General features: G+C 37.9%; 1 protein-coding gene across 1 annotated transcript in view; it reads right to left on the reverse strand.

Annotated features, from left to right (window-relative positions):
- Nucleotides 1-1,591: 1,591 nt before the first annotated feature.
- CPE (carboxypeptidase E) overlaps nucleotides 1,592-17,500 on the reverse strand; it is a 56,837-nt gene continuing 40,928 nt past the window's right edge. The window contains exons 4-9 of the mRNA XM_032108974.1: nucleotides 17,258-17,375; nucleotides 16,038-16,220; nucleotides 9,650-9,789; nucleotides 7,925-8,024; nucleotides 5,464-5,582; nucleotides 1,592-4,314 (exon numbers count right to left, since the gene is read on the reverse strand). Coding sequence (XP_031964865.1) covers nucleotides 4,216-4,314; nucleotides 5,464-5,582; nucleotides 7,925-8,024; nucleotides 9,650-9,789; nucleotides 16,038-16,220; nucleotides 17,258-17,375 — 759 coding nt within the window. The 3' untranslated portion in view covers nucleotides 1,592-4,215. The remainder of the gene's footprint in view (nucleotides 4,315-5,463; nucleotides 5,583-7,924; nucleotides 8,025-9,649; nucleotides 9,790-16,037; nucleotides 16,221-17,257; nucleotides 17,376-17,500) is intronic.

The raw sequence follows: 17,500 nt of genomic DNA on the forward strand, positions 1-17,500 counted from the left end.
AGTGATAAATGATACCTAATTTTGCACGTGTTTAAGTCATTGCTGAAATAGAGTGCCTGGGGCACAGAGAGGTAAAATAAGGAGGGATGAAGAAAGATCAGCATTGCAAGACCGTTTAACTCAATTAATATAGTCCCATTATAACAGTTAATAAAAGCAAACAGCGGTTATTTCTAAGTATCTTATTTTTATACTGCTGATCCAATACTTGTTGTACTGCTGAAAACCTTGGTCTCTGGATGCATAGGATTACATTAACTTCCCAGTTGTCATCCACTTCTCTCCCTAAAACAGGCTTTAAAAAGGAAAAACTTGAAGCAAGCTCAAGCAACCCTCAAAGCCAGGAGGCAAACAAACCCACTGTTTTGGGGCTTTTAATGCCATGAATTTCAGAAAATCTCCTGAGTGTTTTTGATTTCTGGATTTAATTATCTAAGTCAGAAATAATGGAAGAGAGGCTGTGTCAATGACCAAACCTATGAGCCAAATTAACAAGCAGTAAATTATTCATAACAGCCATAGGTCTACACAAACAGAAATAACATACACAGGGAATAAAATACCTGCCAGGAGACTATCAGAACAAGTATTTTGCAAGATTCAGGAAGGCAGAAAGCAAGGACTACAGTGGCATTTCTCAGTCCTGCATTTCCAGAGCTAACTACAAGCAGGAAACAACGCACTCCTCCACTGAAGCAGGTTTACTGAGAAGTTGTAGAGAGCTGCTCTAACTCAGAGAAGCTATCATTAAGCTGCTGATATTGTACAGGCTCCACAGGCCAGAGTCAAATTAAACTCAGATATGACAGAAAATCAGGCTCCTTGGAACTGCATCTCTTAACTTTAAATTCAAGCTCCTCTAACCTTTCATCCTTCTCTGAAATCTCTTCCATTCCTCTAGTTATTAAGTGTTCCTAAGACACATGTTATATCTGCTAAAAAAACTCAGAGAAACTTGGTAGCAATTCTTTCTAACATACCATCTCAGTTTTAATTTACACTTTAATTATGTTATTAGCAGCTCAGGACTAGCCAAGACTATATGTGAATTCACATATATGGATGTGAACACCACAACCTAGCTGGGAAACAGTTCAGATGCAGTGATTTTATTTGACTGACTTCCTTTTTTCTATAATCCTGGCCACTGCAGTTAAAAGGAATGCTTATTAATAAGGAATGTGTAGTACCACAGATTTGCAAACACACTGCACCCTGTGCTTTCTAATCCTAAGGATCAATATGGAAAAAGATTCGTAAATACCGTAAGAGAGACATGCAAAAGTGTATGCCCTGTCCCCTCCAACCCTGCATGGAGGCAGGGCATCTCATTACTATCCCTTACTTGACTTGAAAGCCTCCATGGGAGAAGTGCTTAGAAAGACATACACTCCAAAAGGAGGATGTTCTGGCACAAAGTTAAGGGACTGTGGATGGCTCCCAATGGGATGTCAGCACTAATCCCGCTCTCCTTCCTCTGTTCAAACAGCAAATTAATCGCCCCGTGCACCCACTCTGGATGTTTATGGCATCCTGTGCAGACATGCACAGCCAAAGAGGTCACATTTTGAACCTGCAAATTACTCACACATTTTACATTTTAAATAAAACTGTAGATTTATTGTACAATAGTACAGCATGTACCTTTTTAACCAAAAGCTCAGCATCACATAACACTTTAATCTTCCATTAAACATACACAGTCCTACAACACAGCTCAGCTCAGCTAGAAAAGCTACATAATGAAATTAATTTATCGAGAGTCCTGGCTACGCTGTTCTCAGGGATGTTTACCTAGACCAAGAACAGTGGCAGTGGTTCTGGTGTTGTAACATTTAATCACTTTAACCTGTTCCCAACACAGTAATAGCAAGCAGTCATTTAGAGCACAACAAACAGATCACTTAAGGGACACCACATTTAATCGCAAATGTATGAAACAGTAGACCAGAGATCTCACACACATCATACAGGTATGGATTAGAACCCTGTTATGAGATCACTTTGATGTAATGGCTGCAGTAACTGTGCCACAGGAAGACTGGATGCATGACCAGCATCGTACCATGAAGTGTCACTTGGACTGAAATTCTTCAGTTTGAAAGAGGCAGACCAGGGTGTTCTGTACAAATATACACTTGCCTAATTACATTAGTTTACACTCCTGTAGCCATTTGCCCACATGCCAGCAGCATCTTGTTATAACTCATTTTTATACCATTTGCTTAAATTTTACCTGGTTCAGTTAAAAACAAGATCATTACTTCCAGACACAGGATGTGTTCTGTGCTACATCTTGGCCTTTCAAATTGTCATAGACACCCAAGTTGGTGTAACCAGGCATCCTTTATGCACACTCTTGTGCACAGCTAGCCACAAGGTGTTTTTAAGACACATTGAGATAAGATTCTTTATTTGCCACTGGGGTTTCTCATTGCAATGCAGATTCAAAGATCATCACCATATAATCACTTACAGTAAGTAAATTTCCTCTGAAATTTGGAATTAAACATCTACAACCCAAATGAGCTACAGGTTACATCACAAACTCTTGATCAGAGAGAGAACGTTTATGCCTTTTTGTTGCTGTTCAGTTTACCAATGTGTGTCAAACCTTAAGCCTGTTCCATAAAATGATCAAGTGCTATTTTTATTAAAGAATCTTAAATTCTCAGAAAACAGTATTTGCAGGAAATTTTTAAATACCCAAAGGAGGTAAATTTGGATCCTACACCTGAATGTGTGATTTTTCACTTACGGCAGGAGCATGATAGTGCACTCTTGATTGGTTCTGAACCAGCATCAGCTGAAGTAATACGCTAATCAAAACACAGACAGTGGTATTAAAGAAACAGAGGAAGGAAATCTATATCAAATATCTGACCTTGAATTAAAATAGACTAACAATATTTGTAAGCTTTCAAACAGACGAGATGCTTAGCTTATCTCAAGTAGCACACCAGGAGTCATTTCAGAAGAATTATACCAAACTTGCACCTATCATGGTCCATGTGTAATCTCTGGCTCTGCAAATTTCACTCATCTTAGCCAAAATACAACAGTATGCTAATTAAAGTATAAAAAACCAAAAAGGGACCATGAAGGATTGTTTTAAATCAAAGTTATTTTTGTATAATCTTCAATAGTTTTGCGAAAATTTCACCACACTGAAAAAAATTTCTCTTATCTGTCTTGTTTCTAGTTTTGATAAGACTAGCCAGAAGAAGAAACAGAGCTCAAAACAAATCCTTTCTTGACTTGCCAGACTAAAAACACAATCTCAGTAGACTTCCAGTTCATCGTCTAAACCGTAATATTTTGATAGACTTCAGTGAACAGAAGAACTTTTGGCTGATTATCTAGACATCACTGATACAAGTAAAGATTGTTGCAAAGGTAATTATTTAATTAAAACAGATGTCACCTGAAATGATTTTTTTCCTTCCTGCAAAACAAACACAAGCAGCATATTAATGAGATCCACTAGCTCTTCCTCTTCTTCCACTCAGAATCTCTAATTTGCTTAACAAGTAACGAGAAGTAATTAAAACCTGATCTTAAAACATTATCAACTGTTTAGGAATAAAGCTCTGTTATTTCCTGAATTCATTCTACACCATCTTTAATAACAGAGTTTACACAGATTCTTTCTGCTTACTAAAATGAAGTCAGCTTATGTTTCTTATATATTTAAATAGTCCCAACACCAGAGACATACAAAGTGTTATACTGAATTTTAATCCTTGTAAAACATTATTACACCACACACTGTTATAATAAATCTTTTCAATAACATCCATTATAGAACTCAGTAAAGAGCACTGTCTACTACTATGCACTGTCAAATATTTCTGGCAGTATCGGTAATTGACTACAGCATATTTCTTTTTTAAAATCAAGTGTTAACCTACATATTCTGAACTTGCAAATAATACACAACAGATTTTACTGTCATACAGGCTGCATATTCATTCATTTTTTCTGATTTTTATAGAAGAGTAAATTTTCTATAACAATATGAAAGAAAATTAATAACTTATTTATCTACCTAGGAGGCTAGTAGTTATTTGTAATTATATTAATCAAAAGATGACTGGAAAAATTCAAAGTTAGTTATTGTGAAGTGCACAAAATCTAGAATATAGGGAGTTTCCACAGTACATTATACTAAGTCAACATATAATAGATTAAAAGCTGTAAAGCCAAAACCCTCATTTAAAAATTTAGTGTTTCTGACATCATCTTCCACCATTCCATCAACTCTTCTTTTTCCTCTTCTTTTCTTTCAGACAATGACTCCAGTTCAAAATCAACCTGATTAAGGGAAACAATCAAAAACACCAGTAAGACTTAGAGAATAGTGTGCTTAACACAAACATAGGGCTTAGGGAGGTACCTTCTGGTTTAGGCTGGGTTTATTCCAAAGTGTCTCAAAGATGATTTAAATATGAGCAATACTAGTATATCGTACTATAACTTATCTAAAAATACACAGAGGTGAGCAAAATTTCCTAAAGAACCAGACATCTGTCCAGTCTTTGTCTTGACTAAAAATTTCAAAAAGCATGGGCCAATGAAATTAAAATTCAATAATAGCCAGCCACATAAATCATATAGCATATTATAAAAAGTATCATCAGCATATTGCTAACACAGATCACAGAATATCCTGAGCTGGAAGGGACCCACAAAGGTTATCAAGTCCATCTCTTATGAGCACTGTTCTCTAACCAACTGAGCTAATCTCAGGGTAACAACAACTGCAAAACCCCAGCATATCAAAACATGTATTCAGTTTTATGCCATCAAAAATATCCAGGGAGCTTTCCCTAACACATGGCTCATTAATGTAGATACAATGTGCTAATTTAGTATATCTTAACATGTGAGCCACAATAGTGAAATAGCATTTATTTTAATTAAGAGACATCCACATCTGTATAGAATTAAAAATGCTTCTGAAACCTTAGATGCAGTCTAGGTCTTATTAACCACATGTACTGGATATCTACACAAAGCAGTGGCCCATTGCTACCTTTCAGCATGGAGCTGAACGCTGGTTTTAACCTAAGCAGGTACTCATTTGACAAATTAAATTTAAAATATCTCTCAATCAAAACCTCAACATCTCTTACTTTTTACGTTTTGCTATTTAAAGATATTCTGTAATCTTCTGATTGGCTATTCAGACATGAACCAATAACATGTTTAAGTATCTCAATATTACCCTTCTCTCTGTCTTTTTATTTTAAATAAGACTGGAAAGAGATTAAATGAGTTTACAGTGAGATTACTCTCAGTGGCTGGTGCATCAAGTGCTAGAAGAGTGATTTCCAGACTTTCTAAATCAGCATATTCTGGAATATTCTGAAAAATCACCTCCTACTTACATGTATATCATGAGGGAAAAAGGGACTTTTTAAATGTATAATAGATGATAAACCAACACATGTGAGCACTTACCACAACGGCAGGGCTGAAGGGCACAGCCACTTTTTTAGTTATTGCTAGATAGCCTGGTGCTGAGGCTGTAACTTTGTAATTTCCAGGCACAAGCAATCTCCAGTAATCACCATCCTTGGCTGTAGAGAAGAAGAAAAGAATCCCAGTAAATATGTATAAGACTAATTATGCAGCTAAGAGGAAAGGCTCATATGTCAGTCTTTCATATTCCTGTCAGGGCTTTCCTTTTGACTGCCTGAAAGGATTCTTCCTTCTTTCTTCCTTCTTTTTTCTTTCAGTAAGAGCTGTATATATATCATATTTGCTTCCTTTCAGGTAATCAAAAAAAAGATTTAAACTTTGAAGTTGTGCTGTAGGCTCCATGAAAGATTTGCCTGCTGAGGCTGAAGATTCTCCATCACACAGAAGAAAACAACAATATGGGACATTATTCCACTTTAGAAGCACCCCCCGGGCAATGTAAAGCCCCTGTTAAGTGTCTGAGATTCAGTTTGCAGTGTGATATGGATTTTTAATGTTCCTCAGGATTCTGATAATCCAAGTGTAAATAAATTTTATTCTCATCAAATTTAAATAAATGGGACTACCATTCTCATCTTTCAGAAAAAGCTATAAATCATAATTTCCTAGAATATTCCATGTGTATCACCCTTGAAGCATCATTATCTACATGTTTCAGTATCCAGGCATTGTCTAGGGCTTTTTTCTTTGGTTCAGATAAACAAACAAATAGAAGCTTGATCCACTCAGGTCAAAGAAAGCTTCCTACTGCACTGTTACTGCAGATTATCTTTTTCAGTCACAGAATCAAAATGCAGCATCATCTTCTCTATAAATGATCCTATCCCAGTTTCACAAAGGCTCAGATCTTCTCTGCACCAGCAGTGGGCAATTATCTAATTTGTCACAAGCTAATAATTTGAATTTCTCTACCTCCAGAAAAAATTGCAGGGCTGTCCTAAAGTTCAGCTAGCAGTGCCATTTAAAAGACTTGGCCATGCTCTATCTACTAGTCCCTTAAATGCTTTTTCACCACATCTGCAGCTACACAGTGTACAAAGGGAAATATTACTTAAATGTCTGCTATTTGCATGGTCAAAAAAAAGTCAGTACTCAGTCCAGTTATTCCCACATTTTTCTCTTCACAAAACAGAATGGGAAAAAAAATACTGCTATATTTTACAGTAATTACAGCTGTATAATACAGTAATTATCTACTCTTCATGAATGAAGAAGCAGAAGAAAAGCCAAAGAACATTTCTTCTTCATTTTGACTGTGCTAATATTCAAGTACTTGTTTTCCTCACTGTTTTGACAATACATGACTTTGAGTCTTATATATCTTTCACAATGATGTGAAAGAATTTATGATTAGATGCAATTTTTGTATCATAGAAGCATGAGCTTCTCTCTCACACACCTCACGCTCTTGTACGTCAAAATTCCTCTTTGCGCAGTTTATTCCCTTTTTATTATGCCTGAAAATTTACTTCCAGTCTCTATACATTTTGCCTTCTTGTTTACAGTGACATAAAATAACTAATGTTTTCACAGACTGTTCTCCTGCTTGGCAGAAGTGCTGGCAGTCTCTTTGAGGGTGATGTGCAAACACAAATCAGAGGTGCTTGAAGATTCTACCAACCCTGTGTCATAGTATTCTGCATTTCTGTGACATTATAGTGAGACATATCATTGAGAAAATGACCATAATGTAAGCTCATGCATAAAGCAATGACATTTACTTATTGCTTTTCTAACCAGTATCTTGTGCAAGTAACAAAAATGTCATTCAGGATAGGACAGCATAAGCATACAGGAAAGGCTGAAAGTTGGCACACTGTGAGCTACCTTTGGAACTCGTTCCTAGAACAAAGCAAAACATCACTGAAGAGGTGACACGTCATTTTCTGTGAACACCAACCAACACAATGCTTTCATCTTTTAGAATCACTCTTCTGAAAAAACATCACATAATTGTAATCAGCAGAGAGAATTTATCTTTGCTGAAGGAAGTTCTGCAAATTGAAAACCTTTCAAGAATTTACATACCAAAAGGCATGATTGCATTGTAAAAAAATGTAACACTTCTGGACTAAAATTTAGCCTTCAAACTCAAAACAGCACTGTTGACAGGGCATCAAATCCCAGCAGAGCTGTGAAACACTATTTGTTCCACAAATCAGAAGACAGACTAGAGCATAAATAATCAAGAGCCACCAAAATCAATTTACATCAGAGACCCATGAAGTCACAAAAACCAGTCTCAGCTACTTTGAGAGCAAAATACAAGTGAAGGATTCATGAAATCCTGCAGGCAACAACCTTCTTAAGGCACAACGTTCCATCCTGGCTTCAAAATTTTGCTCCCTGAAAGCTTCAGTTAAAAAAATGTGAAATGGCTCCAGGTTGCTAAGCCAAGCAGAACCAGTATATCCCAACTCTGCTGAGGCACCAGACTCACCTGATGTAACATCATGGCTTATTCCCTCCACAGAAATTGTGGCATTTGCTATTGGATTACCCTGAAGATCTTTAACAAACCCCTTCACTCCTCGATGAATCTAAAATAAATAAGGTCACCAACACATGGTAAGTAAAAAATTCTTAAGAAAAGATGGCATTTTTGGCAATGGCATACCTAGTGATATATCTAACAAAGCATGCCATGAACCCCACAGTCTACAGGCTGACCACTATCAGTGATAAATACTGAATACCCTAGTGGACACAGAATGAAGAGGAAAAATAATTCAGCAAGCAGTTATAATAAGTTATCTGTGCAATGCAAGTAATTCTCAGAAATACACAGAAAATCATAATACATGTGAACATAGACTTGAAAATCTTTGTCATGTTGGGGATTAATGAATGCACTGAAAAGCTTTCAAAGAACAGCCTACAGAAAACTTCTTTTAAGTTTCATCAACTGTAAGAATGTAGAGCTAAACAATGGACATAATTGCTTAAAAGTGAAGCATTAGCAAAGGAAATGCAGTGGACTTCAATGGGCAATCCCTCTGTGAGATGCTTGAGCTTTCTACCGCACACCCAAAACATCCAGTTCTGTGAGCTGGGACCACAGAGAGTCACAACACTCCCCTCATGGCCTGTGGGAGAAAGGCAGTGGTGGGTCATGTCCTTGTTCCTTCTTGCCTCTCAGGCAACACGCTCCAGGTAACAGCCCCAGCAGTACCTCATCTCTCTGCTCCCACCATAAGTGGAATTAAAGCAGTGATTTCATCGCAGTGTATCTTAAGCACCGTCTGAAAGCAAACTCCTCAAAAGCAAGAGACTGAGGATCAACTGCCTTTTCATGCCCAGAAACAGGGAACTCTCGGTGCTGGGGAAAAGGGGATGTTGGGAACCTGTGCACCTCAATGGGAGCCTGGATATAAAGCAGCAAAGTACTGTGAAGTTCAGGCTTCTCTCAGATCCCATGTCCTTTGAAAAGACTTGTGGATCTCAAGTTTTATTTTGAGATACTGATGTTCCCCTTTATGAACCTATATGGTATATTCAGCTGCTATAGTTCAGTTCCAATTCCTCTAATATACACTGTGGGAGAAGCCTTAGAAAAGCAGAAATTATATATTTGTACTGTCCTCAGCACTCACAGGGCAGCTGGAGCACAGACCTGGTCATCTTATCCTGCAAGAAGATAAAAACTGATGCCAAACAGACCATCTGAACTTCAAGGATAAAGCCAGTAGCTCTGAAGGAGCAAAGGAAGTTGGCAAAATAGTATCTTATACATGAGCAATTTTGAAAATGCAGTGACAACGTAGTTCTCCATGAGTCAGAAAAAATTAACCCCTGTGCAAAGGAGCTGAACAATTTGAGATGGATCCCATAAAGAATGGGTAAAAACCTACAGGACAGGTACAACTTTTTCCTCCGCCTGCAGATAACATTTTAACAGAACAGTGTAACACTTCAAATATTCAAATATTTCAGATTTCTGGCTAACTAAAGCATTTCTGCATAAATAACCCTTAAAGAAATTAATGTATTAATTTATCAATTCTGCTAACAAAGTGTGTTTTTCATTTCACAGTCTCAGGTGTGTAACCACTAATGATATCAGATATATTTATTATTAATATTATTATTAATTAGATGTTCACAAAGCACAAAATTTAGAAGTTTTATGCACAATAACTAGCTTTGCCATCCTCTTCTGTATTACCTGCTCAATGTAATTTATAAGAGAGTTCTTGTTGTCCTCCCAGTAGCCCTTCAGAGTTTCTTCAGGTGGGAATTTTTCACAGCTAAGCTCCACTGTGATTTCAAAGCAGTTGCTGCTGAGGTAATTGAAATCCTGCATTCCTGCAATGCCAGAAGAGAGCATTAGTGATGCATTTTGCACTACTCTGAAGTAAATAAGGGGGAACACATGAAATGCTGGGACTATTAAGAAAAGAACAGCTATCAATACAGTTGATGTAGCTCCATTTCATCTGCGTAATTTTGAATTTAGAAGCTTTAAATCAGACAAACCAATAAGTCAATTAATTCCAAAATACATTCTCTTCCCAGGGAAAGTTTAGAAAAGCCTTGATAAATAGCCTGTATACTTCTACTTGATGCTGTATGTGGCCTGTATACTTTTAGCTCTCACATTTTTGGATAGCTGAGATATAAATTACATTTCTTCTCCTTGGGAACAGAAAATTATTTCAGATTATGGCTAAAATATTTCCATGGGAAAAAAAACCAACAAAAAAAGGAAGATCACTTTGTAAACCAAGAAGAATGACAATTAATTCTAAAGCAAATTAGACATAATAAAGCGACATTGAAAAAAGAGATTTATAAAGATGGGTCAAAAAGGTGTTGGGTTTTTTTTCTAAAAAGATAATGTCTCAAGTTATTAACATTTCACATGGAAAACATCTTCTTGTCAAGATTTTCTGCATCGATTTCAAATATTCTCCACCAAAAAAACTACACAAAATAAAACTTCCTATAAAATTAATTTACATGGAAATTTTTCTGTGGATAGGGTTTCTCCAACTCAATGCCTCTGCAAAATCAAGACTGGATAGCCTTTGAAAGAGAAGAGAAACATCACTATAAATGCAACTTTAATAACTGAAATTTGAAAACATAAGTAGCATAGTAGCATCATCACTAGGAAAAAAACCTGATGGAGAATATGCATTCTTTTACATTTTTGAGCCCGTCCTCTTACTACAGGGATATATTGGCTATATTCTTAAATTGGTCAACCAAAAGCCAAGGAGGTTTCCAGTTTCGTAACTGGATCAGCCAACTGGAGAGGGACAGTGGCCATCCCCAGGAGGGCCATAAATAAATGCTTTGCAGAAGCTGATGTAGAACTATCCCTCGCCTTCCCAGTCTGTCTAGCTGGCAGAGTCAGTGGATTCTCAAATGGAGGCCTGAAAAGAAAGTGGCCATCGAGCCTTTTGAGCCACTCCCATGGAGGTCCCTGAGGGATTTAGAAGTGCTTCTAAGACAGCTAATTCATTCAGCCCTGTGTTCCTCTATGCAAGCTACAGATGAGACCTGATGCAGTCTCTTCACTGCAGCATCAGGTTGATCACGGGTCCATAACTGCCCAGAGAGCTGATGTCATATCCCAAAGAAAACCCCGAGGGCAGTAAACAGACGGAGTCAGGTGGGATTCTGCCAACACACTGAAGGGTGAAGAGGCTCTTTTCTGCCAACCAGGCAACAAGACTCCCAGCTACTGATAGGCACGGGGATTTTTCTGATTGCTAAAAGAACCTTTTTATTTCTAAACCTTTTTTAAGAAAAATGAGGACACAGAAGGCAAAGGCTCCTGAGAAGGATGGCTCTGATGTTCCAGCAGGCAGACCTCTTAGATGGACCATTCAGCAGCACACAGCAAGAGAGGAGTGGAGTCATGAGTAAAATCCTCACAGCAGTGCTGATTATCATGCATCTGTTCTGGACACTAGATAAAGCTGCTTTTGTTGATTTTTGTACTTCTTCTAACAGAAAGAAAGAAAGAATGCATGAAGAGGAGAACAGGGAGCCAAAGGGCACCATGTAATTTTACCGTGGTGACAGCAATTCTTGACCATTACTGTTCCAATTCTCAGGAAATTTCTCCTTCCTTCCAAAGCATTACTCAGGGATGCCCTAGTTTCTCAAGAACAGAATAAAGAAGCAATATATTTTCCAGTTTTGTGCACAATATCCATATCCTATAGTTTGTTTCCCAGGTCCTGGCCTTGTCCAAAGTTCCTGTGTTGCTGAAAAAATTCAGCTTTTGTATCATTGAAGTGCAGGAGATGATCTGAATCTCTGGGATAGAGAATGGGGTGAAGCTGGCCAAGATCTAAACTGTGGCCTACCATATACGTAATCTGGAGTGCATTGGACTGTGTACTCTTTACCTCCTTGTTCACTGTGGTGATTAGGTGCAATACCCAAGAAACCAAAACATTTCTAAAGATTTATTCAATATTGCAGCAACTTTGCTGCCACTGGTCAAGTCCTCTAAGTGCCCTATCCCTTCTCCTCATGAACATGGCATGTATCACATGCATGCACATCACCACACCCCCAGAGCCTCTCACTGTGACAAAGTGTACCCCTTTCTTATACTTTAACAGGAACCACTCTCTGAAGACCAGAAAGGCTTAGATACCTCAGATACAACTGAGATTCAGGAATGAATGCCCTTTATTGCTGACCATGGTGAGGACTTTGAGAACAAAAACTTCTCTGTTTCACTACTCCAGTGACCTGAGGGACTCTGTGTTAGCATTTACAAAAATAAGTTTAGAATATGGGAAAAAAATTAATTTCTTCACATTTTAATAAAGGCACACCAAGCGTCATAAATAAAGTGGAATGCAGCATGTGTCCCTGGCATCCAGGCCTCAGAATTACTTCAGACTTTGAATTACAAGCTACAGCACTAAGTTAGTTCAGCTTCTACACATAGAAAAGACAGTAACCTTGAGCTGGACAGGATGTACTTGAACAGGGACAACATGTGCCTCCTACATGTGATCAATGAAATCCTAAAAAAAACCTAACATTGCTTCCAAAACTGCTAATTCAAGTTAGGAATTAGTTGAGTGCCAAGAGTGATTTGAGAGAATCTGAAAATTAAAAAAAGACACTTAAACAATAGCCTAATAGTAAATCAGTATAAGCTGCTTTGAAAAGCTATTTTTGTAATGACATGAATCTGATTAGACTCAGGTGACTCTGTAATGACAGAAAAATCAGAACAGGCATGTGGCTAGGTAGTAATTGATTACTATCTGTTCTTCTCATTTATGGTTCCAAATAGGTAGTCCAAACAAAAGGTACATTAAGAAATCATTAAGGATGTTGAAAAGTTATACAGTCAACAGCTAAGGAAATGCCAAAATTAAAGCTGTTTGTGCAAATTTAATTTGGCTTTCTTGTGCATGAGTGAAATCATTAATTACATGCTGATAGGGAGAAGGCCACTGTTAAAAACAACGTGGTTTTTATGGACAAACTTGTTTCTCCCCAGAGTCTGATGGCCAAAAGAGCCATTCTTGAACACAGAAGAATGACCTCCTTGCCTTTGCTTGCTGCCTCTGAAAAACCTACACGGATCAACTAATTACAGAAGACAACTACTACAAGTGTAAGAGACATCATGGCCTTAGTGCAAAGATGCACTTGGGAGGAACTTTTCTCTGTACCCCTGCTCTACAGAAGGAAGTAACTAGTAAACAGTAATGTTCAGAAGAACCTCACAGAAAAGTGTATTAAGAGAGAGAAGCAACAGTCAAATATTCCCCTACATCATCCACTCTCTCCAACCCAAAAGCCTGAAAGGGGAATTGCCACGTTGCACGAGGTTGGTGAGGAAATACTGAGGACAGACGAAAGGGAAGGAAGGAATATGAATGCAATGGAGGGCTCCTCTGCACTTCCAGTTAGACCCAAGGACTGTTGCCAGATGTCTCTGCCACAGACATTCAGTCTTCTTATTGAAAGAATCCAGGTGTTCAGAAAGACATGAAAAGCAGCCCACAGTCACATGAGAACCATCCATATACTACCCCTGCAGAACCAGTGAAGATTGCTGCTGGCTCACCCTGCAGGGCTGTCTTTTACAGAAGGTACAAGTCCCTGAGGATCAATTATACAGGCAAAGAATTGCTGTTGCACAAGTGGGGGCATCATAATAAGCTCTGTAGGGCAACAGCACCTACAGTAACTCATTAGAATGAAAAATCCTTTCCTAGGTCAGGGCTCTTGGTCTGATAAGGTACTGTCAAAGGCAGAATCTATGAGATGATCAGGAATAGAGACAGAAAATGGGCAGGAGTGGATAATGGAGCTGTGTTTGGTGGAAAGAGGAATGTGTGGCTTTAGTACAAGAGTGAGAAAGGAAGGGAAAAGGGGAAAAGTGGGGGACAAAAGCCCAGAGGAACCTGAGGGTGCAAAGGCAGAGAAGCACCACCTCAGCTCCAAGAGGAGCAGATACAACGGAGACAAAGTCTTCAGAGTTTCTTTTGATAACTTCCTAACTCAGGTAAGGATGTACAGTGGAATACTTTTCCTAAAGCAACATAAATGGCTTTTCAACAGCTTATGCTGCTGCTAACTTTGAGTTCATTACCATATGGGTGGCAAAAGATCACTGATACCATCAACAACTTAATTGCCACATTTCGGTTTTCAGTAGGTGCTTTTCAGAATAAAACTTCCAAGGAAAGTTTCACTTGAACTGAGCAGTGTTTAGTTATTTTCCTTAGCACTAGACATAGAAAAAGCAGAACTGTTTTCACTGAATTATATTTGGTTTTTTAAGCCAGCAAACACTACCATGGAGGTTTTGTTCAAAAGTCACAGCTTGCCAGCTGATTTCTACACTTGGAAAAAAAAAGCCCCAAAACCAATAACAGATTTATTCTGTATGGTCCAAAGTATATTGTTGTGTCTCTCTTTTTTATTAGCTGCACCACATTAGGATGACAGATCCTGCTTAGCACTAGGATTCTTGCCTACCAATGTCTGTACAAATATGAGAAAAAGAAAGGCCTCACTTGGGGAATTAGCAATCTAACTTAAAATAAGATCCAAAAAGAGGAAATCAAACTTTCCAAAAAGTTTTTCCAATGGAAAAATGTGTCTTTGCCATGTGCAGTTTAATCAGAATCAAAGCATTTCATCAAAACAATGGAAGGACTGCTTTTCATAGCATTTTCTTAAAGAAAAATAAGCTGAAATTAGCTACAAAACGTGGATGTATTTAATATTTAATATTTCGTTAAGATAAATTTTAACTGAATTGAAACAAACTTTAACTATCAAACTTCTCAATATTTTGTTTATATTAATTTTTCTTCAGCTTTTGCAAAGTTTCGTTTTCAAGGGTGTTTTAATGGCTCCAATTCAAAGTCTGGAAAGCCTCACACAAAGGGATATTTTGGGGTTTTAGCTATATCCAGAAATTTCAATATTGTACTTCACACTCAACCCCTGGTGATCACTGGCTATGTGAGCACTACCAGTCATTGTTCTGTTTCTAATTTCTTCACAGGAGCTTAAATATTTTCTTCTTTTCATACCACCTTTACTGTAAGACAAGCAGAGTTAGGCTACCACTTAGGCTGTCTAATGTTTTTAGAGATTCCTACTCACTTCAGGTAAAAATTTAAAATTCATTCAGAGACTGTAATTGGATATCAAGAGAAAAGCAAACAATAAAAGAGTTATGTGAGTTCAAAGTTATCCAGTATAAATCAACAAAGCCAAAGCACAGGCAAATCACTCCAACACAAGCTGGGTTGCTAGCTCAGAAACCTTCAGCACAGTTGTCACTCCAAGTTTAGCAGAGGCAGAACACTCTAAGATTTAGATATCCCAAGACCTGTTTGCCTCAGTTTACAAAGATACCCAAATTCTCAGTAGAAAGGAATGAAATGTCTCATTTGAATTACATGTCTCATTTCAGGCTACTCTTCTAGACTTCTGGAAAATGAGTCTGGACATGCCCATAGTAGCTCTGCTGCTCCTCTTAGCACAAAAGGCTCTGCCAAAGTCTAGGGAAACAGCACCTGGGCAGGAATCAGGCACTAACCAAGCCACAAAGCATGGAGATGCAAGTATCTTCATGGCTGCTTTCATTCCCATTAAAACCCAAGGCCAAACTCCCATTTTCTATAACACTGCAAAATCAGGCAACCAGGCTTCCCCACTTCTTTCAGCTTGGATGCCTTTGTTGTTGAGGTTTAAATGAACCATCAGCAGCCTGCTCTAACGAGGGTTTGTCTGGGGATTTTCACTCTTTTCTTAACCCCTCCCCCCCACCCCCAAAACTCCCTTAATATTTCATGATAGCAGAGCAATCACTCGCCCACTGTAGAACTATTAAATTTGCAGAGACCTGAACCCTGAAGAAACACCGTAGAAAAAGCAATAAAAAGGAATATTTTAATAGTTATCACAGTGAGCTTTATGGGATTTTATAGATGTATTGTGGTGAGTAATCAGCCTTTGATTAAGCCTTAACCAGGCCAAAAGTTGTGGATAACATAACTCAAGCTCAGAGTAGCCAGTGACATGGACCCCCCCCGGGGTGGGCTCACCTCCTGGGACACTGTACCATGCACCACCATTAGTTGTTCCATCCACAAAGCTGCTGTCATCATCATTTTTACGACACGGTGGTCTGTTTGGATCAGACATAGCAGGGTTAAAAGAAGAATAACTGCGAGCCAGGCTTTGAAAAATAGCATCATCTGGGCAGGAGCTGTACTCATGAGCACTGCCTGGGGAGGAAAAAGTTCCAGGAACAAGGATTATTGAAAGGGCAGTCATAGCATCTGGGCTCACAACTTAGATTATCAGCACTGCAGAGCAGAACTGTGCCTGAAAATTCCATGTACACAGGTAAGTGTCCTATAGCACCACAAGTTAATATAGCATTATCTTAATAATGTTAACATTTCCCCAATGCTTCATCAATTGTTGCCCTATCACTAAAGTGACTAATCACAACAGTCCCAGTATTTATGAAAATACTACTTTAAAAGTACACCACAAAACCTAAGGTATTCTAGGCTTTAGACATTGTTTTAGAAGAACACACAGTACAAAAACACAGGCATCTCCCAAAGAGTTTCATAGTAGGATATTAACAGGATTTGCAATTTAACTGTGATAAAGTCAACTGAAAGAATAGAATCACAAACAATATCATCATTTCATGAAACTTCAGTCGTGTGTTCATCCCATAGCAGCAAAAAACCCAAATATTGCTTTATACTATAAGATAACATCTCTGCCACAATGTGATCCTTCTTATAAGGGACCAATACTGAAACCAGCAACAGTGATAGTTGTTTCTGTCAGCACACTACTGCTTTCAGAAATTCATTTTTTACAGGTCCAAGAAACCTTAACCTAGACACATCTTTCTCATTTTATTTAAACTGGTACAAACATCTCCAGCTAATTTAAGAGCTAAGGTGCCTTGATTAATATATCTCAGGGACTATGATTCCCTCGGGTATTACATCATTTTTGTCATGTAAATTTACCTAAACAAACTATCATCTTCAAAACTAGAAAATATGGTCATACAATGACTAGCTTTAAACACGTGATTAATATGATAAAATAAGTCATTATAATGGAATGACTATAAATAATGTTTATAAATGGTTTTTTGCAATGTTTATATGTTTTTGGATTGTTTTATGGTTTTGCTTGCAAGGCTTATAAAGTGGATCTTAGCTAGCAGTGAAATAAGCATAGAATGAAATTTCTATCTCCTACTGTTTCATGCTAACTTCTATTTACATACCACTCCGAGTCTCATCATAAGGGTAATTGGCAACAAGGTCTCCTCCATGAAGATTGGCAGAGAGCACAAAGGGAATATCCATAATCCAGTGAATGACACCTTTTGTTTCAGGAGCAAGCTACAACAAAATAGCATCACCAGCAGTTACAAATCGATAATCCAATGTAGAAACATTCAATTAAATACAGTGGGCTTAATTATTATCACATACACTGTGCAAGACAGTTAAATGAACAGCAATTT

The sequence above is a fragment of the Corvus moneduloides genome, chromosome 5, assembly GCF_009650955.1.
Source record: "Corvus moneduloides isolate bCorMon1 chromosome 5, bCorMon1.pri, whole genome shotgun sequence".
In the NCBI taxonomy this organism is placed as follows: Eukaryota; Metazoa; Chordata; class Aves; order Passeriformes; family Corvidae; genus Corvus; species Corvus moneduloides.